This window comes from Oncorhynchus kisutch, linkage group LG17 (genome assembly GCF_002021735.2).
Source record: "Oncorhynchus kisutch isolate 150728-3 linkage group LG17, Okis_V2, whole genome shotgun sequence".
Taxonomy (NCBI): Eukaryota; Metazoa; Chordata; class Actinopteri; order Salmoniformes; family Salmonidae; genus Oncorhynchus; species Oncorhynchus kisutch.
The window spans coordinates 81,620,723-81,645,849 of NC_034190.2; the positions used below are offsets into that span (position 1 = coordinate 81,620,723).

Sequence of the window (25,127 nt, forward strand, 5' to 3'; positions counted from 1 at the left end):
TAGTAGTAGGTATCATACATATATAGTATAAACTAGTAGTAGATATCATACATATATAATATAAACTAGTAGTAGATATCATACATATATAATATAAACTAGACTAGTAGTAGGTATCATACATATATAATATAAACTAGACTAGTAGTAGATATCATACATATATAAACTAGACTAGTAGTAGATATCATACATATATAATATAAACTAGACTAGTAGTAGATATCATACATATATAAACTAGACTAGTAGTAGGTATCATACATATATAATATAAACTAGTAGTAGGTATCATACATATATAATATAAACTAGTAGTAGGTATCATACATATATAATATAAACTAGACTAGTAGTAGATATCATACATATATAATATAAACTAGACTAGTAGTAGATATCATACATATATAAACTAGACTAGTAGTAGGTATCATACATATATAATATAAACTAGTAGTAGGTATCATACATATATAATATAAACTAGTAGTAGGTATCATACATATATAATATAAACTAGACTAGTAGTAGATATCATACATATATAATATAAACTAGTAGTAGGTATCATACATATATAATATAAACTAGTAGTAGATATCATACATATATAAACTAGACTAGTAGTAGATATCATACATATATAATATAAACTAGTAGTAGGTATCATACATATATAATATAAACTAGTAGTAGGTATCATACATATATAAACTAGACTAGTAGTAGGTATCATACATATATAATATAAACTAGTAGTAGATATCATACATATATAATATAAACTAGTAGTAGATATCATACATATATAATATAAACTAGACTAGTAGTAGGTATCATACATATATAATATAAACTAGTAGTAGATATCATACATATATAATATAAACTAGTAGTAGATATCATACATATATAATATAAACTAGTAGTAGATATCATACATATATAATATAAACTAGTAGTAGATATCATACATATATAATATAAACTAGTAGTAGATATCATTACATATATAATATAAACTAGACTAGTAGTAGATATCATACATATATAATATAAACTAGTAGTAGGTATCATACATATATAGTATAAACTAGTAGTAGATATCATACATATATAATATAAACTAGTAGTAGATATCATACATATATAATATAAACTAGTAGTAGATATCATACATATATAATATAAACTAGTAGTAGATATCATACATATATAATATAAACTAGTAGTAGGTATCATACATATATAGTATAAACTAGTAGTAGATATCATACATATATAATATAAACTAGTAGTAGGTATCATACATATATAATATAAACTAGTAGTAGATATCATACATATATAATATAAACTAGTAGTAGGTATCATACATATATAATATAAACTAGACTAGTAGTAGATATCATACATATATAATATAAACTAGACTAGTAGTAGATATCATACATATATATATAAACTAGTAGTAGATATCATACATATATAGTATAAACTAGTAGTAGATATTCATACATATATAATATAAACTAGACTAGTAGTAGATATCAGACATATATAATATAAACTAGTAGTAGATATCATACATATATAATATAAACTAGTAGTAGATATCATACATATATAATATAAACTAGTAGTAGATATCATACATATATAATATAAACTAGTAGTAGGTATCATACATATATAATATAAACTAGTAGTAGATATCATACATATATATAATAAACTAGTAGTAGGGTATCATACATAGTATATATAAACTAGTAGTAGATTTCATACATATATAATATAAACTAGTAGTAGGTATCATACATATATAATATAAACTAGTAGTAGGTATCATACATATATAATATAAACTAGACTAGTAGTAGATATCAACAATATATATATAAACTAGTAGTAGATATCATACATATATAATATTAAACTAGTAGTAGATATCATACATATATATATAAACTAGTAGTAGATATCATACATATATAATAGAAACTAGTAGTAGATATCATACATATATAATATAAACTAGACTAGTAGTAGGTATCATACATATATAATATGAACTAGTAGTAGATATCATACATATATAATATAAACTAGTAGTAGTATCATACATATATAATATAAACTAGACTAGTAGTAGGTATTCATACATATAATAATATAAACTAGTAGTAGATATCATACATATATAATATAAACTAGTAGTAGATTATCATACAGATATAATATAAACTAGGTAGTAGATATCATACATATATTAATATAGAGACTAGACTAGTAGTAGGTATCATACATATATATAAATAAAACTAGTAGTAGATATCATACATATATGATATAAACTAGTAGTAGGTATCATACATAGTATAAGGATATAAAATAGTAGTAGATATCATACATATATAATATAAACTAGTAGTAGGGTATCATACATATATAATATAAAACTAGTAGTAGGTATCATACATATATAATATAAACTAGTAGTAGGTATCATACATATATAATATAAACTAGTAGTAGGTATCATACATATATAATATAAACTAGACTATAGTGTAGATATCATACATATATAATATAACTAGACTAGTAGTAGATATCATACATATATAAACTAACTAGTAGTAGGTATCATACATATATAATATAAACTAGTAGTAGGGTATCATACATATATAATATAAAAACTAGACTAGTAGTAGATATCATAATATATAATATAAACTAGTAGTAGGTATCATACATATATAATATAAACTAGTAGTAGATATCATACATATATAAACTAGACTAGTAGTAGATATCATACATATATAATATAAACTAGTAGTAGGTATCATTACATATATAATATAAACTAGTAGTAGGTATCATAACATATATAAACTAGACTAGTAGTAGGTATCATACATATATAATATAAACTAGTAGTAGATATCATACATATATAATATAAACTAGTAGTAGATATCATACATATATAATATAAACTAGGACTAGTAGTAGGTATCATACATATATAATATAACTAGTAGTAGATATCATACATATATAATATAAACTAGTAGTAGATATCATACATATATAATATAACTAGTAGTAGATATCATACATATATAATATAAACTAGTAGTAGACTATCATACATATATAATATAACTAGTAGTAGATATCATACATATATAATATAAACTAGTAGTAGATATCATACATATATAATATAAACTAGACTAGTAGTAGATATCATACATATATAATATAAACTAGTAGTAGGTATCATACATATATAGTATAAACTAGTAGTAGATATCATACATATATAATATAAACTAGTAGTAGATATCATACATATATAATATAAACTAGTAGTAGATATCATACATATATAATATAAACTAGTAGTAGATATCATACATATATAATATAAACTAGTAGTAGGTATCATACATATATAGTATAAACTAGTAGTAGATATCATACATATATAATATAAACTAGTAGTAGGTATCATACATATATAATATAAACTAGTAGTAGATATCATACATATATAATATAAACTAGTAGTAGGTATCATACATATATAATATAAACTAGACTAGTAGTAGATATCATACATATAATATAAACTAGACTAGTAGTAGATATCATACATATATAATATAAACTAGTAGTAGATATCATACATATATAGTATAAACTAGTAGTAGATATCATACATATATAATATAAACTAGACTAGTAGTAGATATCAGACATATATAATATAAACTAGTAGTAGATATCATACATATATAATATAAACTAGTAGTAGATATCATACATATATAATATAAACTAGTAGTAGATATCATACATATATAATATAAACTAGTAGTAGGTATCATACATATATAATATAAACTAGTAGTAGATATCATACATATATAATATAAACTAGTAGTAGGTATCATACATATATAATATAAACTAGTAGTAGATATCATACATATATAATATAAACTAGTAGTAGGTATCATACATATATAATATAAACTAGTAGTAGGTATCATACATATATAATATAAACTAGACTAGTAGTAGATATCATACATATATAATATAAACTAGTAGTAGATATCATACATATATAATATAAACTAGTAGTAGATATCATACATATATAATATAAACTAGTAGTAGATATCATACATATATAATATAAACTAGTAGTAGATATCATACATATATAATATAAACTAGACTAGTAGTAGGTATCATACATATATAATATAAACTAGTAGTAGATATCATACATATATAATATAAACTAGTAGTAGGTATCATACATATATAATATAAACTAGACTAGTAGTAGGTATCATACATATATAATATAAACTAGTAGTAGATATCATACATATATAATATAAACTAGTAGTAGGTATCATACATATATAATATAAACTAGACTAGTAGTAGATATCATACATATATAATATAAACTAGACTAGTAGTAGATATCATACATATATAATATAAACTAGTAGTAGATATCATACATATATAGTATAAACTAGTAGTAGATATCATACATATATAATATAAACTAGACTAGTAGTAGATATCAGACATATATAATATAAACTAGTAGTAGATATCATACATATATAATATAAACTAGTAGTAGATATCATACATATATAATATAAACTAGTAGTAGATATCATACATATATAATATAAACTAGTAGTAGGTATCATACATATATAATATAAACTAGTAGTAGATATCATACATATATAATATAAACTAGTAGTAGGTATCATACATATATAATATAAACTAGTAGTAGATATCATACATATATAATATAAACTAGTAGTAGGTATCATACATATATAATATAAACTAGTAGTAGGTATCATACATATATAATATAAACTAGACTAGTAGTAGATATCATACATATATAATATAAACTAGTAGTAGATATCATACATATATAATATAAACTAGTAGTAGATATCATACATATATAATATAAACTAGTAGTAGATATCATACATATATAATATAAACTAGTAGTAGATATCATACATATATAATATAAACTAGACTAGTAGTAGGTATCATACATATATAATATAAACTAGTAGTAGATATCATACATATATAATATAAACTAGTAGTAGGTATCATACATATATAATATAAACTAGACTAGTAGTAGGTATCATACATATATAATATAAACTAGTAGTAGATATCATACATATATAATATAAACTAGACTAGTAGTAGGTATCATACATATATAATATAAACTAGTAGTAGATATCATACATATATAATATAAACTAGTAGTAGGTATCATACATATATAATATAAACTAGTAGTAGATATCATACATATATAATATAAACTAGTAGTAGGTATCATACATATATAATATAAACTAGTAGTAGGTATCATACATATATAATATAAACTAGTAGTAGGTATCATACATATATAATATAAACTAGTAGTAGATATCATACATATATAATATAAACTAGACTAGTAGTAGGTATCATACATATATAATATAAACTAGACTAGTAGTAGGTATCATACATATATAATATAAACTAGTAGTAGATATCATACATATATAGTATAAACTAGTAGTAGATATCATACATATATAATATAAACTAGACTAGTAGTAGATATCAGACATATATAATATAAACTAGTAGTAGATATCATACATATATAATATAAACTAGTAGTAGATATCATACATATATAATATAAACTAGTAGTAGATATCATACATATATAATATAAACTAGTAGTAGGTATCATACATATATAATATAAACTAGTAGTAGATATCATACATATATAATATAAACTAGTAGTAGGTATCATACATATATAATATAAACTAGTAGTAGATATCATACATATATAATATAAACTAGTAGTAGGTATCATACATATATAATATAAACTAGTAGTAGATATCATACATATATAATATAAACTAGTAGTAGATATCATACATATATAATATAAACTAGTAGTAGATATCATACATATATAATATAAACTAGTAGTAGATATCATACATATATAATATAAACTAGTAGTAGATATCATACATATATAATATAAACTAGTAGTAGATATCATACATATATAATATAAACTAGTAGTAGATATCATACATATATAATATAAACTAGTAGTAGATATCATACATATATAATATAAACTAGTAGTAGATATCATACATATATAATATAAACTAGACTAGTAGTAGGTATCATACATATATAATATAAACTAGTAGTAGATATCATACATATATAATATAAACTAGTAGTAGGTATCATACATATATAATATAAACTAGACTAGTAGTAGGTATCATACATATATAATATAAACTAGTAGTAGATATCATACATATATAATATAAACTAGACTAGTAGTAGGTATCATACATATATAATATAAACTAGTAGTAGATATCATACATATATAATATAAACTAGTAGTAGGTATCATACATATATAATATAAACTAGTAGTAGATATCATACATATATAATATAAACTAGTAGTAGGCATCATACATATATAATATAAACTAGTAGTAGGTATCATACATATATAATATAAACTAGTAGTAGGTATCATACATATATAATATAAACTAGTAGTAGATATCATACATATATAATATAAACTAGACTAGTAGTAGGTATCATACATATATAATATAAACTAGTAGTAGATATCATACATATATAATATAAACTAGTAGTAGATATCATACATATATAATATAAACTAGTAGTAGGTATCATACATATATAATATAAACTAGTAGTAGGTATCATACATATATAATATAAACTAGTAGTAGGTATCATACATATATAATATAAACTAGTAGTAGATATCATACATATATAATAGAAACTATACTAGTAGGTACTATACTACTAGTAGGTATCATGCGTCTTGGAGGTGCCCAGACATACTTAAAGTATGACTAGAGGGAGTGAACAAGGAGAAGACAGAGGGTGAATGTTAATAGTCATTAGTAGCTACGGTCCCTCTCCTTCATCCTTGCTATTTGTACAAGATTTGCGTTTCAGTTACTATATTAAAAGGGATATCAGTAGTTGCTACATCTATATTTTGACTTATAAATGAATGATATATACCCGATGATTACTGAAGAATAGTATTTATAAATACCTCATGAGCTTAGTTCAACTGTTGTACACCATCAGAACTCAAAGAATGTTTTATTCCAATGTTTGTGAACAACGTAAATGCAAACAAACACTACATAGCCTCAAAACATGGTTAAACCTATAATGTTGATATGACGGATGGTCAGTCCTCTTATTCCTAGCTCTGTCTGAGAGTTTTGCTTAGAAATATGAATGAACGGTCGTTCTATTTCTGAGAGCTTTTTCGTTGAACTTGCCGATCACCACTGCTCTTTGAAGATAGACGACCCAGCTGACTTGAAATCTTAATGTTGATCGAGTCTTACTGTCTCCTTTTCTCATCGCAGGACCGCAACACTTTCCATCGCTTTGACAAATTCAACGCCAAATACAACCCCATTGGGGAGTCCATCCTGAGAGAGATCTTCATCAAGACAGACAACCACGTACAGGGGAAATACTTTGGACACATCATCAAGGTGCCTGCTGAATGAGCGCATCATCAATATAGTAAAGTCTCTACTTGTCCAATCAGGGCAAGTGTTTGAATTCTTAGTCCTAGTTCCAGCAGTTGTCTATATAGCTGCGTGTTGTACTGTATTCTAGTAAAGTTGTGCAGAACTCGGCGCCCCCTGCTGACCGGTGTGTGTCTCTGCTCCTCAGGAGGTGATGGCTGACCTGGAGGAGAGTAAATACCAGAACGTGGAGCTGCGTCTGTCCATCTGCGGCCGCTGCAGAGACGAATGGGACAAGCTGGCCCAGTGGGCCGTCAAACACCAAGTCTACTCTAACAACGTACGCTGGCTGGTGCAGGTCCCACGACTCTTGTGAGTACAACTATTCTTCTATTCAAGGAGAACTCTGTCTTGTGAGTACAACTAACCTCTATTCAAGGAGAACACAGTCTTGTTTGGTTTTCCCCTACTTCACTTCCTGCCTCTCTCTTTGTGAGACTTTTGTCTCTCTCTCCACAGTGATGTGTACCACACCAAGAAGCAGCTGTGTAACTTCCAGGAGCTGCTGGATAACATCTTCATGCCTCTGTTCGAGGTCACCATCGACCCCGCCAGGCACCGTGAGCTGCACCTCTTCCTACAACACGTGAGTAAACAACAAGGTTCAGTGGTACAGAGGACCCTGTATTTGATGACGATATAGAAGAATATAGGGCTCCCGAATGGCGCAGTGCATCCTCAGTGCTAGAGGCATCACCACAGACCCTGGTTCAAATCCCAGGCCTTATTGCAACCCATAGGGAGACGCAAAATTGGCCCAGCGTCAGCTGGGGTAGGGGAGGGTTTGGCTGCCGTCATTGTAAAATAAGAATGTCTTCTTAACGGACTTGCCTAGTTAAATAAAGGTTTAATGAAAAATAGAAAAAAATAGCCAGAGCAGATGTTTTTATCCAAAATAACGTGCATGGATACTTTTTCGTATAGGTGACCCGGAAATCAAACCCACAATCCTAATGATACAAGCTCCATGCGTTACCCTCTGAGCCACACAGAACCACGATGATGACCATGACAGTGGTGTGTGCATGTCTGTATGTGTTCAGGTGGTGGGCCTCGACAGTGTGGACGACGAGTCTAAACCAGAGCAACACTGCTTCAACATGGAGAGTCCTCCGCCAGTCAACTGGACTGTGGAAGACAACCCTCCTTATGCCTACTACCTGTACTATATGTACGCTAACATGACCGTGCTCAACCACCTGCGCAGGTACGAGTCCACGTGACGCAATACCGTTTACGCTGATTCTGTCTTGACATTGACATGTTATCTTATCACTGTAAACGCTTTTGGCTATGTGTGGGAACAGTAGCTAGATCAGGGCTCTCATAGAGAGCTACCTCTCCTGTAGGTTTTTCAGTCCAACCCTAATCTAGTGTAAATGTAACCCATATTTAACTAGGCAAGTCAGTTAAGAACATATTCTTATTTACAATGACTGCCTACACCGGCCAAACCTGGACGACGCTGGGCCAACTGTGCGCCGTCCGATGGGACTCCCAATCACAGCCGGTTGTGATAAAGCCTGGATTCAAACCTGGGTGTCCGTATTAACACCTAAAGCACTGAGATGCAGTGCCATAGACCGCTGCGCCACAGTTCATGGAACAGCTGTTTCTGAATAATAAACAATGCCATGCTGGTGGGTGGTAACCTTCAAATAAAACCCAGCCCCGAACGAAACATAGGCTGTAAAGCGTTAGTATGCCATATTATAGGAAAAGACACCGCATTCACTAGGATTTGTTCGAAGTGGGCAGTTCGGATTTGTCACTTCTACTAAGGGGTTCTGCTAAACTAACATATGGATTTGTTTTAAGATGATCATTTAGCTATTTGATTTTGAATTTTAGGACCCGTATGTATAGGTATAAAAAATATTTAAAAATAACAAATTTATCAAACATTGAATATGGTCTTACTGCTATTAGCCCATAGAAACACAGTTATACATGGAATAACAGATAGTCAGGAAATAAATCTAACGAAAGTATGTTTTGAAGTGTCTGTCCTATATCTGAGAGATATAACACATTTTATAAATGATTACTATTATTTTGCTGTTGAATGACCCGTATACCTTCGTCGTGGAATAACCCTTATACCTTTTAGCGTGAAATGACCATTATACTTTCGATTGTCATATTGGTTTGTAGCCCAAACCGTTCGAACCCTGCAGACATTTTTTTGTGAGAAGACTGATTTTTGACAAACATCGCTGTAGCTCGGCCACCTTCCACTGCAGATGAGGAAGTGCCACTGGCGGATACGGTGGATTGAGACACAGCCCATGTAAAAAGCAGATATCTGTAACTTAAATAGATTGATTTTGGTGGGGGGAAAAAAATTATAATAATGTAATTAGATTTCCATTTGGACACGGACATAGGCTCTTGGGAGATTTATACTGTGTTGCTAGAGTCTTATACAGAACCTCTCTCTTTCTCTGTCTGTGTAGTTGAGTTACAATATATATGGTTGAATCTCATCCACACCGTACCTCTGTGACTGTGTGTACAAGCAATCGATAAATCAATCTATTGATGAATCAATGACATCTATGTGTGTGTTTTAGGCAGAGAGGTTTCAACACCTTGGTGCTGCGTCCTCACTGTGGGGAGGCGGGGCCTATCCATCACCTGGTGTCGGGTTTCATGCTGTCAGAGAACATCTCCCATGGACTGCTGCTCAGGAAGGTACTGTACACCTTATCCCCTAGCCCCTAACTCTTATCCCCTAGCCCCTAACTCTTATCCCCTAGCCCCTAACTCTTATCCCCTAGCCCCTAACTCTTATCCCCTAGCCCCTAACTCTTATCCCCTAGCCCCTAACTCTTATCCCCTAGCCCCTAACTCTTACCCTCTAGCCCCTAACTCTTATCCCCTAGCCCCTAACTCTTATCCCCTAGACCTTAACTCTTATCCCCTAGCCCCTAACTCTTATCCCCTAGCCCCTAACTCTTATCCCCTAGCCCCTAACTCTTGTCCCCTAGCCCCTAACTCTTACCCTCTAGCCCCTAACTCTTATCCCCTAGCCCCTAACTCTTATCCCCTAGCCCCTAACTCTTATCCCCTAGCCCCTAGCTCTTATGCCCTAGCCCCTAACTCTTATCCCCTAGCCCCTAACTCTTATCCCCTTAGCCCCTAACTCTTATCCCCTTAGCCCCTAACTCTTATCCCCTAGCCCCTAACTCTTATCCCCTAGCCCCTAACTCTTATCCCCTAGCCCCTAACTCTTATCCCCTAGCCCCTAACTCTTATCCCCTAGCCCCTAACTCTTATCCCCTAGCCCCTAACTCTTATCCCCTTAGCCCCTAACTCTTATCCCCTAGCCCCTAACTCTTATCCCCTTAGCCCCTAACTCTTATCCCCTTAGCCCCTAACTCTTATCCCCTAGCCCCTAACTCTTATCCCCTAGCCCCTAACTCTTATCCCCTAGCCCCTAACTCTTATCCCCTAGCCCCTAACTCTTATCCCCTTGCCCCTAACTCTTATCCCCTAGCCCCTAACTCTAACCCTCTAGCCCCTAACTCTTATCCCCTAGCCCCTAACTCTTATCCCCTAGCCCCTAACTCTTATCCCCTTGCCTCCTAACTCTTATCCCCTATTAGATTTCCATTTGGACACGGACATAGGCTCTTGGGAGATTTATACTGTGTTGCTAGAGTCTTATACAGAACCTCTCTCTTTCTCTGTCTGTGTAGTTGAGTTACAATATATATGGTTGAATCTCATCCACACCGTACCTCTGTGACTGTGTGTACAAGCAATCGATAAATCAATCTATTGATGAATCAATGACATCTATGTGTGTGTTTTAGGCAGAGAGGTTTCAACACCTTGGTGCTGCGTCCTCACTGTGGGGAGGCGGGGCCTATCCATCACCTGGTGTCGGGTTTCATGCTGTCAGAGAACATCTCCCATGGACTGCTGCTCAGGAAGGTACTGTACACCTTATCCCCTAGCCCCTAACTCTTATCCCCTAGCCCCTAACTCTTATCCCCTAGCCCCTAACTCTTATCCCCTAGCCCCTAACTCTTATCCCCTAGCCCCTAACTCTTATCCCCTAGCCCCTAACTCTTATCCCCTAGCCCCTAACTCTTACCCTCTAGCCCCTAACTCTTATCCCCTAGCCCCTAACTCTTATCCCCTAGACCTTAACTCTTATCCCCTAGCCCCTAACTCTTATCCCCTTGCCCCTAACTCTTATCCCCTAGCCCCTAACTCTAACCCTCTAGCCCCTAACTCTTATCCCCTAGCCCCTAACTCTTATCCCCTAGCCCCTAACTCTTATCCCCTTGCCTCCTAACTCTTATCCCCTAGCCCCTAACTCTTATCCCCTAGCCCCTAACTCTTATCCCCTAGCCCCTAACTCTTACCCCCTAGCCCCTAACTCTTATTCCATAGCCCCTAACTCTTACCCTCTAGCCCCTAACTCTTATCCCCTAGCCCCTAACTCTTATCTCCTAGCCCCTAACTCTTATCCCCTTACCTCCTAACTCTTGTCAGAGAACATCTCCCATGGACTGATGCTCAGGAAGGTAGGCAGGTCCGGAGGCCTCAGTCATCTGCACTCTAGTACAGGGGTAATCAACTCTGACCCTACGAGGTCCGGAGGCCTCCGTCATCTACACTCTAGTACAGGGGTAATCAACTCCGACCCTACGAGGTCCGGAGGCCTCCGTCATCTACACTCTAGTACAGGGGTAATCAACTCTGACCCTACGAGGTCCGGAGGCCTCCGTCATCTACACTCTATTACAGGGGTAATCAACTCTGACCCTACGAGGTCCGGAGGCCTCCGTCATCTACACTCTAGTACAGGGGTAATCAACTCTGACCCTACGAGGTCCGGAGGCCTCCGTCATCTACACTCTAGTACAGGGGTAATCAACTCTGACCCTACGAGGTCCGGAGGCCTCCGTCATCTACACTCTAGTACAGGGGTAATTAACTCTTACCCTATGAGGTCCTGCTAGTTTTCTGTTGTACCTGATAATTAATTGCACACACCTGGTGTCCCAGGTTTAAATGAGTTCCTAATTTGTAGGGAACAATGAAAAAATGCAGTGGAACTGGCTTCAAGGTCCAGAGTTGAGTTTGAGGGCTCTAGTATGATCTTGTGAACAATCTAAGCCTAAATTGTTGTTCTTCTGTATCAAGAATGGTTTCAGTCACATGGGATTACAGACCACAACAGAACATATAACTCCTCCCCTTCTCTTCTCTCCTCCAGGCCCCTGTGCTGCAGTACCTGTACTACCTGGCTCAGATCGGCATCGCCATGTCTCCTCTCAGCAACAACAGCCTGTTCCTCAGCTACCACCGTAACCCTCTGCCTGAATATCTGTCCAGAGGACTCATGGTGTCACTGTCCACTGACGACCCTCTACAGTTCCACTTCACTAAGGTTGGTGATGTGACTCGACTGCAAATGACGGAGTGCTCCACACAACATTATGCCTGCATCCTAAATGGCATAGGGCTTTGGTCAAAAAAGAATGCACTCTACTGTTTAGGGAAGGGCAGTATACAGTGCCTTCGGAAAGTATTCAGACCACTTGACTTTTTGTACATTTTGTTACGTTACAGCCTTATTCTAAAATGGATTAAATAAATACAAAATCCTCAGCAATCTAGACACAATAGCCCATAATGACAAAGTGAAAACAGGTTTTTAGGCACGTTTACGTCTGTAAACGGGTTGATTCCAGCCCTACGTCTGTAAATGATTGTCTTGTATCCATACTGTCCCTTTCCAGGAGCCCCTGATGGAGGAGTACAGCATCGCTGCTCAGGTGTGGAAGCTCAGCTCCTGTGACATGTGTGAGCTGGCCAGGAACAGTGTTCTGATGAGCGGTTTCTCCCATAAGGTACCACTGCTGTTCAGAGCAATATCTTCTCTCTACATTACCTACATTGTTATGGATGTATCCAAATTAATGTCACTAGAAAACAGCTTAAACAAATTCAAATGCAGCTACTTTGTTGTTATCCTAGGGGCACTGTTTGACGTAACTGTAAATTAGTCGTAGTTGGCTAGCTAGCAAGCAAGGGATAAGAACGTTGCCAGCCTGTATGGCAATAGAATATTTAGAATGAACGACTTGGTCAAACAAAAAGACTTAACAAATGGGTCGCGTTTCTGTCAACCGAACGCATAGAACGTACGACCAGCCAGTGTGGTGGAAAATTGTCCTCAAATTTCCCTCATAGATTATATTGGTGGCATAACCATAGCAATGATACAAAAAAGAATATGGACACACACAGTATGTGGTGAATGTCTACTGGTACCCATAGGTTCGGTCAATGGCTTCCGAGCACAGGTCTAATGGCCTCCCGGGACTGGGTAATGACTTCGCTTAGCCTAATACCCTGATACACACATACAGTAAAACCTATTAAGAAGCATAACACATATACTGGAAATACTGAAGATACTGGAAAATCCCCTATACCGGCTTGGGTAGTAACCCTAGATTTGTGTCGGGACTATATCTCATGGAAGGATGACATTTTATGAGTCAGAAGTTTACATACACTCAATTAGTATTTGGTAGCATTGCCTTTAAACTGTTTAACTTGGGTCAAACGTTTCTGGTAGCCTTCCACAAGCTTCCCACAATAAGTTGGGTGTATTCCTCCTGACATTTGACTCCATTTGGAAGACCCATTTGCGACCAAGCTTTAACTTCCTGACTGATGTCTTGAGATGTTGCCTCAATATATCCACATACTTTTCCTTCCTCATGGTGCCATCTATTTTGTGAAGTGCACCAGTCCCTCCTGTAGCAAAGAACCCCTACAACATGATGCTGCCACCCCCGTGCCTTAAGGTTGGGATGGTGTTCTTCGGCTTGCCTGCCTCCCCCTTCATCCTCCAAACATAACGATGGTCATTATGGGCAAACAGTTCTATTTTTGTTTCATCAGACCAGAGGACATTTCTTCAAAAAGTACAATGTTTGTCCCCATGTGCAGTTGCAAACCGTAGTCTGGCTTTTTTAATGGCGGTTTTGGAGCAGTGGCTTCTTCCTTGCTGAGCGGCCTTTCAGGTTATGTCGATATACTGTAGGTCTCGTTTTACTGTGGATATAGATAATTTAGAACCTTTTTCCTCCAACATCTTCCCAAGGTCCTTTGCTGTTGTTCTGGGATTGATTTGCACTTTTTGCACCAAAGGACGTTCATCTCCAGGAGACAGAACGCATCTCCTTCCTGAGCGGTATGACGGCTGCGTGGTCCCATGGTGTTTATACTTGCGTACTATTGGTTGTACAGGTGGACGTGGTACTTTTAGGTCCTTAGATATTGCTCCCAAGAATGAACCAGACTTGTGGAGGTCTACAACTTGTTTTCTGAGGTCTTGGCTGATTTCTTTAGATTTTCCCATGATGTCAAGCAATGAGGCACTGAGTTTGAAGGTAGGCCTTGAAATTCATCCACAGGTACACCACCAATTGACTAAAATTATGTAAATTAGCCTATCAGAAGCTTCAAAAGAAATTACATCATTATCTGGAATTTACCAAGCTGTTTAAAGGCACTGAATTGTGATTCAGTGAATTATAAGTAAAATAATCTGTCCGTAAACAATTGTTGGAAAAATTACTTGTGTTATGCACAAAGTAGATGTCCTAACCGACTTGCCAGAAATTTGTGGAGTGATTGAAAAACACGTTTTAATGACTCCACCTTAAGTGTATATAAACTTCCAACTTCAACTGTTATATATTATTTTTAAGGAACTCATTCTGGCTTTCAACTTATTCTTGAAAGTTATAATAAACTCAGCAAAAAAAGAATTGTCCTCTCACTGTCAACTGCGTTTATTTTCAGCGTGTAAATATTTGTATGAAATATTTGTATGAACATAACAAGATTCAACAACGGAGACATAAACTGAACAGGTTCCACAGACATGTGACTAACAGAAATTGAATAGTGTGTACCTGAGCAAAGGGGGGGCCAAAATCAAAAGTAACAGTATCTGGTGTGGCCACCAGCTGCGTTAAGTACTGCAGTGCGCCTCCTCATGGACTGCACCAGATTTGCCAGTTATTGCTGTGAGATGTTAACCCACTCTTCCACCGAGGCACCTGCAAGTTCCCGAACAGGTCCCAGATGTGCTCAAGGAGATTGCGATCCGGGCTCCTCGCTGGCCATGGCAACACACTGACATTCCTGTCTTGCAGGAAATCATGCACAGAACGAGCAGCATGGCTAGTGGCATTGAGCCTGGATGATGAGCCTACAGGAAGGGTACCACATGAGGGAGGAGGATGTCTTCCCTGTAACACACAGCATTGAGATTGCCTGCAATGACAACAAGCTCAGTCTGATGATGCTGTGACACACCGCCCCTGACCATGACGGACCCTCCACCTCCAAATCGATCCCGCTCCAGAGTACAGGCCTCAGTGTAACGCTCACTCCTTCAACGATAAATGCGAATCCGACCATCACCCCTGGTGAGACAAAACCACGACTCGTCAGTGAAGAGCACTTTTTACCAGTCCTGTCTGGTCCAGCGAAGGTGGATTTGTGCCCATAGGCGACGTTGTTGCCGGTGATGTCTGGTGAGGACCTGCTTTACAACAGGCCTACAAGCCCTCAGTCCAGCCTCTCTCAGCCTATTGCGGACAGTCTGAGAACTGATGGAGGGATTGTGTGTTCCTGGTGTAACTCGGGCAGTTGTTGTTGCCATCCTGTACCTGTCCTGCAGGTGTGATGTTCGGATGTACCGATCCTGTGCAGGTGTTGTTAGATGTGGTCTGCCACTGCGAGGACAATCAGCTGTCCGTCCTGTCTCCCTGTAACGCTGTCTTAGGCATCTCACAGTATGGAAGGTTATATCCTTCCTGTTTGGCCCTGTCCGGGGGTGTCCGGGGGTGTCCTCGGATGGGGCCACAGTGTCTCCTGACCCCTCCTGTCTCAGCCTCCAGTATTTATGCTGCAGTAGTTTATGTGTCGGGGGGCTGGGGTCAGTTTGTTATATCTGGAGTACTTCTCCTGTCCTATTCGGTGTCCTGTGTGAATCTAAGTGTGCGTTCTCTAATTCTCTCCTTCTCTCTTTCTTTCTCTCTCCCGGAGGACCTGAGCCCTAGGACCATGCCCCAGGACTACCTGACATGATGACTCCTTGCTGTCCCCAGTCTACCTGGCCATGCTGCTGCTCCAGTTTCAACTTCCACCTGACTGTGCTGCTGCTCTAGTTTCAACTGTTCTGCCTTATTATTATTCGACCATGCTGGTCATTTATGAACATTGAACATCTTGGCCATGTTCTGTTATAATCTCCACCTGGCACAGCCAGAAGAGGACTGGCCACCCCACATAGCCTGGTTCCTCTCTAGGTTTCTTCCTAGGTATTGGCCTTTCTAGGGAGTTTTTCCTAGCCACCGTGCTTCTACACCTGCATTGCTTGCTGTTTGGGGTTTTAGGCTGGGTTTCTGTACAGCACTTTGAGATATCAGCTGATGTACGAAGGGCTATATAAATACATTTGATTTGATTTGATTTGATTTGACATTGCAATTTATTGCCCTGGCCATATCTGCAGTCCTCATGTCTCCTTGCAGCATGACTAAGGCACATTCACGCAGATGAGCAGGGACCCTGGGCATCTTTCTTTTGGTGTTTTTCAGAGTCAGTAGAAAGGCCTCTTTAGTGTCCTGAGTTTTCATAACTGTGACCTTAATTGCCTACCGTCTGTAAGCTGTCAGTGTCTTAACAACCCTTCCACAGGTGCATGTTCATTAATTGTTTATGGTTCATTGAACAAGCATAGGAAACAGCGTTTAAACCCTTTACAATGAAGATCTGTGAAGTTCTTTTGAATTTTATGAATTATCTTTGAAAGACAGGGTCCTGAAAAAGGGACGTTTCTTTTTTTGATGAGTTTAGTAGAATAGCAAGGTGTAATTTTTAATTGGGTAGTGCATCGGCAGTTTTCCTCTTGTCAAGTTAGTCATTTCATACCGTAGAGATATTTATAACTTGCCAGAAATGTCCAGATCAACAAGCACATGTCAGTTAATGTTTTTCTAGCAATTTTTTTTAGCCCTTAGATTTTGTTGTAATGAATGAGTCACTCAGATATCATCGCATGAATACACATTAGACAAAATGTATAGACGTGGCGCTTTCAGGGGGGGGCACGGGATGTTCCCCAATGCTGCAAGAGGAGCCTGAGTGAAAAAGTTTACTTAATTATTTCTTCTTTATGTACCTAGGCCTTTTCCCCAAAAACGTTTTACTCTTCATTTCTCATGTTAATGTCTCCAGAAGAGTTCCATTTCATCATGCCCCTCCCCTTTCTCTCCCCAGGTGAAGAGTTACTGGCTCGGCCCTCACTACATCAAGGAGGGCCAGGAGGGCAACGACATCCGACGCACCAACGTCCCCGACATCCGTGTGGAGTACCGCTATGAGACCATGTGTGAAGAGCTTTACCTCATCACCCAGGCCATCCACACAGAGGAGCTGGCCATCCACACAGAGGAGCTGGCCATCCACACAGAGGAGCTGGCCATCCACACAGAGGAGGGGACGCTATGTAGGGGTCCTGTTTAAGGGGAGAGAGGAGGAGAGGAGGCTGTTTAGGGGGGCTGTTTAAGGGGAGTGAGTAGGAAGGAGGAGGAGTAATAGGAATCTGCTCTGACGACGAGCTCATGTCTGAAGGAGACGACACCTGCGAGGGTAAAAAAACACACGCCCTGTTAAGAACTCTTTTTATTTATTTAAATACTTTTTATATATATTGACTTTCAAAGGAGGGCAACCTTCATATGGGACCTGTGTAGGAAGAGGAGGTACAAGGAGCAAGGTGGAGGGGGAGGAGGAGGAGCAGGGAAGAGGAGGAGGGAGCAGGGAAGAGGAGGAGGGAAGAGGAGCATGGAAGAGGAGGGAGGAGGAGCAGGGAAGAGGAGGAGGGAAGAGGAGGGAGGAGGAGGAGGGAAGAGAAGGGAAGAGGAGGAGAGAAGAGGAGGGAGGAGGAGCATGGAAGAGGAGGGAGGAGGAGCATGGAAGAAGAGGGAGGAGGAGCAGGGAAGAGGAGGAGGGGGGAGGAAGGGCAGGGAAGAGGAGGGAGGAGGAGCAGGGAGGAGGATAAGGGAGGAGGAGCAGGGGGGTGGGAGGAGCAGGGAAGATGAGGGAGGAGGAGCAGGGAGGAGGAGCAGGGAAGTGGATAAGGGAGGAGGAGCAGGGGGGTGGGAGGAGCAGAAGAAGATGAGGGAGGAGGAGCAGGGAGGAGGAGCAGGGAAGTGGATAAGGGAGGAGGAGCAGGGGGGAGGGAGGAGCAGGGAAGAGGAGCAGGGATTAGGGAGGACCAGGGAAGAGGAGCAGGGGGGAGGAGGAGCATGGAAGTGGAGGGAGCAGGGAGGAGGAGGGGGGAGGAGGAGCATGGAAGAGGAACAGGGAGGTGGAGGAGGAAAAGACTAGAGCTGTGCCACACTAGAATAGCAGAATACATCCCCAAAACATTGTTGCATACTAAGTGGTATGTGAGTGTGGATACAGAAAGATACCCTATCATTCAGTTCATATCTCTTTTATATCTCTTCTCATCAAACCCATTGCCAGGACAGAGTAGGGAATATATGTACTCTTTTAAAGGAAAATCTTTGCACAGACTTTACTGGCAGATATGGTTTGATAGAAATAACTGTGTGTGAGAGGCCTGGAAGAGATGACAATGCAGTATGAGAGAATTAATCTATTCCTGTCTGTCAAAATAATTTGTACATTTTAACTGTGTAACTGTAACTGTTGTATAATTTCTGAATGTATTTATTTGCAAGTGAATAGGCTAACATGAAAAAACACTATATTCTCACTCCTGGTCCTTGTGTTATCCGACCCATATCTCCTGGTCCTTGTGTTATCCGACCCATATTTCCTGGTCCTTGTGTTATCCGACCCATATCTCCTGGTCGTTGTGTTATCTGACCCATATCTCCTGGTCCTTGTGTTATCCGACCCATATCTCCTGGTCCTTGTGTTAACCGACCCATATCTCCTGGTCGTTGTGTTATCCGACCCATATCTCCTGGTCGTTGTGTTATCCGACCCATATCTCCTGGTCCTTGTGTTATCCGACCCATATCTCCTGGTCCTTGTGTTAACCGACCCATATCTCCTGGTCGTTGTGTTATCCGACCCATATCTCCCGTCGTTGTGTTATCCAATCCATATCTCCTAGTCCTTGTGTTATCCGACCCATATCTCCTGGTCCTTGTGTTAACCGACACATATCTCCTGGTCGTTGTGTTATCCGACCCATATCTCCCGTCGTTGTGTTATCCGATCCATATCTCCTGGTCCTTGTGTTAACCGACCCATATCTCCTGGTCGTTGTGTTATCCGACCCATATCTCCCGTCGTTGTGTTATCTGATCCATATCTCCTGGTCCTTGTGTTATCCGACCCATATCTCCTGGTCCTTGTGTTAACCGACACATATCTCCTGGTCGTTGTGTTATCCGACCCATATCTCCTGTCGTTGTGTTATCCGACCCATATCTCCTGGTCCTTGTGTTATCCGACCCATATCTCCTGGTCCTTGTGTTATCTGACCCATATCTCCTGGTTCTTGTGTTAACCGACCCATATCTCCTGGTCCTTGTGTTATCTGACCCATATCTCCTGGTCCTTGTGTTATCTGACCCATATCTCCTGGTTCTTGTGTTAACCGACCCATATCTCCTGGTCCTTGTGTTATCCGACCCGTATCTCCTGGTTCCTGTGTTAACCGACCCATATCTCCCGGTCCTTGTGTTAACCGACCCATATCTCCTGGTCCTTGTGTTAACCGACCCATATCTCCTGGTCCTTGTGTTATCCGACCCGTATCTCCTGGTTCCTGTGTTATCCGACCCATATCTCCTGGTCCTTGTGTTAACCGACCCATATCTCCTGGTCCTTGTGTTAACCGACCCATATCTCCTGGTCCTTGTGTTATCCGACCCATATCTCCTGGTCGTTGTGTTATCCGACCCATATCTCCTGTCGTTGTGTTATCCGACCCATATCTCCTGGTCGTTGTGTTATCTGACCCATATCTCCTGGTCGTTGTGTTATCCGACCCATATCTCCTGTCGTTGTGTTATCCGACCCATATCTCCTGGTCCTTGTGTTATCCGACCCATATCTCCTGGTCCTTGTGTTATCCGACCCATATCTCCTGGTCCTTGTGTTATCCGACCCATATCTCCCGGTCCTTGTGTTATCCGACCCATATCTCCCGGTCCCTGTGTTATCCGACCCATATCTCCTGGTCCTTGTGTTATCCGACCCATATATCCTGGTCCTTGTGTTATCCGACCCATATATCCTGGTCCTTGTGTTATCCGACCCATATCTCCTGGTTCTTGTGTTATCCGACCCATATCTCCTGGACCTTGTGTTATCCGACCCATATCTCCTGGTCCTTGTGTTATCCAACCCATATCTCCTGGACCTTGTGTTATCCGACCCATATCTCCTGGTTCCTGTGTTATCCGACCCATATCTCCTGGTCCTTGTGTTATCCGACCCATATATCCTGGTCCTTGTGTTATCCGACCCATATCTCCTGGTCCTTGTGTTAACCGACCCATATCTCCTGGACCTTGTGTTATCCGACCCATATCTCCTGGTTCCTGTGTTATCCGACTCATATCTCCTGGTCCTTGTGTTATCCGACCCATATATCCTGGTCCTTGTGTTATCCGACCCATATCTCCTGGTTCTTGTGTTATCCGACCCATATGTCCTGGTCGTTGTGTTAACCGACCCATATCTCCTGGTCGTTGTGTTACCCAGCCCATATCTCCTGGTCGTTGTGTTAACCGACCCATATCTCCTGGTCCTTGTGTTATCTGACCCATATCTCCTGGTTCTTGTGTTAACTGACCCATATCTCCTGGTCCTTGTGTTATCCGACCCGTATCTCCTGGTTCCTGTGTTAACCGACCCATATCTCCTGGTCCTTGTGTTAACCGACCCATATCTCCTGGTCCTTGTGTTAACCGACCCATATCTCCTGGTCCTTGTGTTATCCGACCCGTATCTCCTGGTTCCTGTGTTATCCGACCCATATCTCCTGGTCCTTGTGTTATCCGACCCATATATCCTGGTCCTTGTGTTATCCGACCCATATATCCTGGTCCTTGTGTTATCCGACCCATATCTCCTGGTTCTTGTGTTATCCGACCCATATCTCCTGGTCCTTGTGTTATCCAACCCATATCTCCTGGACCTTGTGTTATCCGACCCATATCTCCTGGTTCCTGTGTTATCCGACCCATATCTCCTGGTCGTTGTGTTAACCGACCCATATCTCCTGGTCCTTGTGTTAACCGACCCATATCTCCTGGTCCTTGTGTTATCCGTCCCATATCTCCTGGTTCCTGTGTTATCCGACCCATATCTCCTGGTCCTTGTGTTATCCGACCCATATATCCTGGTCCTTGTGTTATCCGACCCATATCTCCTGGTTCTTGTGTTATCCGACCCATATGTCCTGGTCGTTGTGTTATCCAACCCATATCTCCTGTCGTTGTGTTATCCGACCCATATCTCCTGGTCGTTGTGTTCTCTGACCCATATCTCCTGGTCGTTGTGTTATCCGACCCATATCTCCTGTCGTTGTGTTATCCGAACCATATCTCCTGGTCCTTGTGTTATCCGACCCATATCTCCTGGTCCTTGTGTTATCCGACCCATATCTCCCGGTCCTTGTGTTATCCGACCCATATCTCCTGGTCCCTGTGTTATCCGACCCATATCTCCTGGTCCTTGTGTTATCCGACCCATATATCCTGGTCCTTGTGTTAACCGACCCATATCTCCTGGTCCTTGTGTTATCCGACCCATATCTCCTGGTCGTTGTGTTATCCGACCCATATCTCCTGGGTCCTTGTGTTATCCGACCCGTGTATTTCTGGAAATATTTCTTAAACCTTTATGGTTTTATACTAACCTGAAGAATTCCAGTCTGTGCTAACATTCCACTCCTTACCACACCAAACAACATTTTTGGCAATCATAAGGAGTCCAAGGAGTGGAATGTTGGCACAAAACAGGTTCTTGATTTCAGGCTAGTTTTTTGGGGCATTAACACACTTTGAGCTGTTGCTACGGTAACTTATCTTTTGGCTCAGATTCATCAGACTCAACCTGACAATGGACTTTCATAATAGTAACTATCATATCTTATATCATATCGTTGCATATTACACCACTCTGTGAACATTATATCTGAACTGGGGTCAGTATCCTGCGAACAAAACAACTAAAAGGTCCATGTTCGCATCGTCTACTTTAGATGGAGATACCGCATCACGTTCTGTCTTACAATCAATAATAACTGATAGATTTGTCTGTATTTCCATAAATCTCAAATGAAAGGTGAACGCACTCAACTTGTGCCAAAACGCTATATTAGCTTTGTATTACCGGTAGCTTCATAAGGGTCTCTTTTCAGACGTGTGTATGACTGTGGTAAACTAACTGTGTGACTGATGTGTTCATTTATTTTCCCAACCTTCTGATTTGGTTCACTACGTCCTGTTGAAGAGAACTGTTTATTTATATTTCGGTGTTTGTTTATCTCTGAAATAAATGTCTCTGAGACGTAGGAATTCATTGCAGTTGTTGAAGTGTGTGATTGAGTCCCGGCCTTAGAAATTGCTAAATCAATCTGATCGCGGGGTTGTCGACAATGCAGATTTTAATGTTAATGTTCTGCAAACGTCGGCTCAATCAATTTGAATCCCAGTCAAAGTTTACAAGTCTGTGGAAAATATTTATTTGTTCTGTTAAAGGTCCAATAAAGTCATTAAGTGATTGTTTTCAATTAAAATGGTAAAACAAATGACCAAAAATTGCTTTTTAGCTAAAGTTTATGAATCACGAATTTTTCTAGGACACTGGGAGTTGTTTGAGTGGGAAGAGGAAACTTGGAACTCTCTTATTGGTCTATTAAATAATTTACTGCATGGTGATGTCACCAGGCAGGCCAACACTCCATCCCACTACTACAGGCTGAAGTTCCAGGTGGTATTTTCAGAAAGCTCTTATCAAATTTTCACAATATTCTCCAACCTTGTAGCGTGGAAATATATATATATAAAGCACAGGAAAATCAAGTTTTTGACTGTACTGGGTCTTTCTGTCACACATAGGTCATTGTTGGGTCATCATTTTCACACAGAATGGCGCTCAGATACTATGTAAGCCTAGTCTAGCTGTCACAGAGTTCAACAGGTATTTATGAGAGGTAAGGTGTGTGCCCAGACAAGGGCAAGGCACAGGGAAGAGAGAAAATTTTCATCCCAAAGTCTGCAGACAGTTCAATGGGTTTAGTCATTTTAGATAGGGAGAAGAGAGAGAAATAGATGGAGAGAAAGAAAGAGTTATGTTAATGACATCTACTAATTAAACAAGAAACCACAACAACAAGGTTTTGTTTGAACTTTCCATCACCATGTAAAATGTTCAGGACAGTTTTAGAGAAATCCATCCAAACTTTTTCATGTGAATTTAGTTAAAAAGGGAAGCCTTCTAATCTCTTAATCAGAAAGTGGATGAAAAATGACTGGCATGTGTTGAGCAGACACAGAGCTTATTGTCTAGACCATTCCAGTCTTGTGGGCCGACTAAGGAGTATTGGTGTCTCTGAGGGGGTCTTTGACCTGGTTGACCTGCCAGTCACATTCTGTTAAAGGTCCCTAAAGCACACACATCCCCAGCTTGTCTTTTTAGTTCGCTGCAGCTAGCAACTGGAACGAGCTGCAACAAACACTCAAACTGGACAGTTTTATCTCAATCTCTTATTAATTTAAAGACTCAATCATGGACACTCTTACTGACAGATGTGGCTGTTATGCACAATGTATTGTTGTCTCTACCTTCTTGCCCTTTGTGATTTTGTCTGTGCCCAACAATGTTTGTAGCCTGTTTAGTGCTGCTACCATGTTGTTGTCATGTTGTGTTGCTGCCATGCAGGTCTCTCTATGTAGTGTTGTGTTGCTACCATGCTGTGTTGTCATGTTGTGTTGCTGCCATGCAGGTCTCTCTATGTAGTGTTGTGATGCTACCGTGCTGTGTTGTCATGTTGTGTTGCTGCCATGCAGGTCTCTCTATGTAGTGTTGTGTTGCTACCATGCAGGTCTCTCTATGTAGTGTTGTGTTGCTGCCATGCAGGTCTCTCTATGTAGTGTTGTGATGCTACCATGTTGTTGTCATGTTGTGTTGCTGCCATGCAGGTCTCTCTATGTAGTGTTGTGATGCTACCATGCAGGTCTCTCTATGTAGTGTTGTGATGCTGCCATGCAGGTCTCTCTATGTAGTGTTGTGTTGCTGCCATGCAGGTCTCTCTATGTAGTGTTG

The 25,127-nt window shown here is 38.9% G+C and overlaps 2 protein-coding genes across 6 annotated transcripts in view; one reads left to right on the top strand and one right to left on the bottom strand.

Moving 5' to 3' along the window:
- The window catches only part of LOC109885828 (AMP deaminase 2-like), a 113,345-nt gene extending 94,686 nt beyond the window's left edge, over nucleotides 1-18,659 (top strand). For 2 of the 5 annotated variants that reach the window (XM_031794770.1, XM_031794771.1), the window contains 8 exons: nucleotides 7,587-7,718; nucleotides 7,903-8,066; nucleotides 8,214-8,340; nucleotides 8,798-8,961; nucleotides 10,328-10,448; nucleotides 12,988-13,161; nucleotides 13,514-13,624; nucleotides 18,084-18,659. In XM_031794770.1, coding sequence (XP_031650630.1) covers nucleotides 7,587-7,718; nucleotides 7,903-8,066; nucleotides 8,214-8,340; nucleotides 8,798-8,961; nucleotides 10,328-10,448; nucleotides 12,988-13,161; nucleotides 13,514-13,624; nucleotides 18,084-18,329 — 1,239 coding nt within the window. In that variant the 3' untranslated portion in view covers nucleotides 18,330-18,659. Of the gene's footprint in view, nucleotides 1-7,586; nucleotides 7,719-7,902; nucleotides 8,067-8,213; nucleotides 8,341-8,797; nucleotides 8,962-10,327; nucleotides 10,449-11,572; nucleotides 11,694-12,987; nucleotides 13,162-13,513; nucleotides 13,628-16,847; nucleotides 16,901-18,083 lie in introns of those variants that run through there. The other 3 variants (XR_004203749.1, XM_031794772.1, XM_031794773.1) reach the window with 3 other exon arrangements.
- A 2,171-nt stretch (nucleotides 18,660-20,830) lies between these two features.
- LOC116354369 (spidroin-2-like) lies at nucleotides 20,831-22,252 on the bottom strand. The gene has a single exon (XM_031793352.1). The coding sequence runs from the start codon at nucleotides 22,250-22,252 to the stop codon at nucleotides 20,831-20,833; it is 1,422 nt and encodes a 473-aa protein (XP_031649212.1).
- Nucleotides 22,253-25,127: the final 2,875 nt, after the last annotated feature.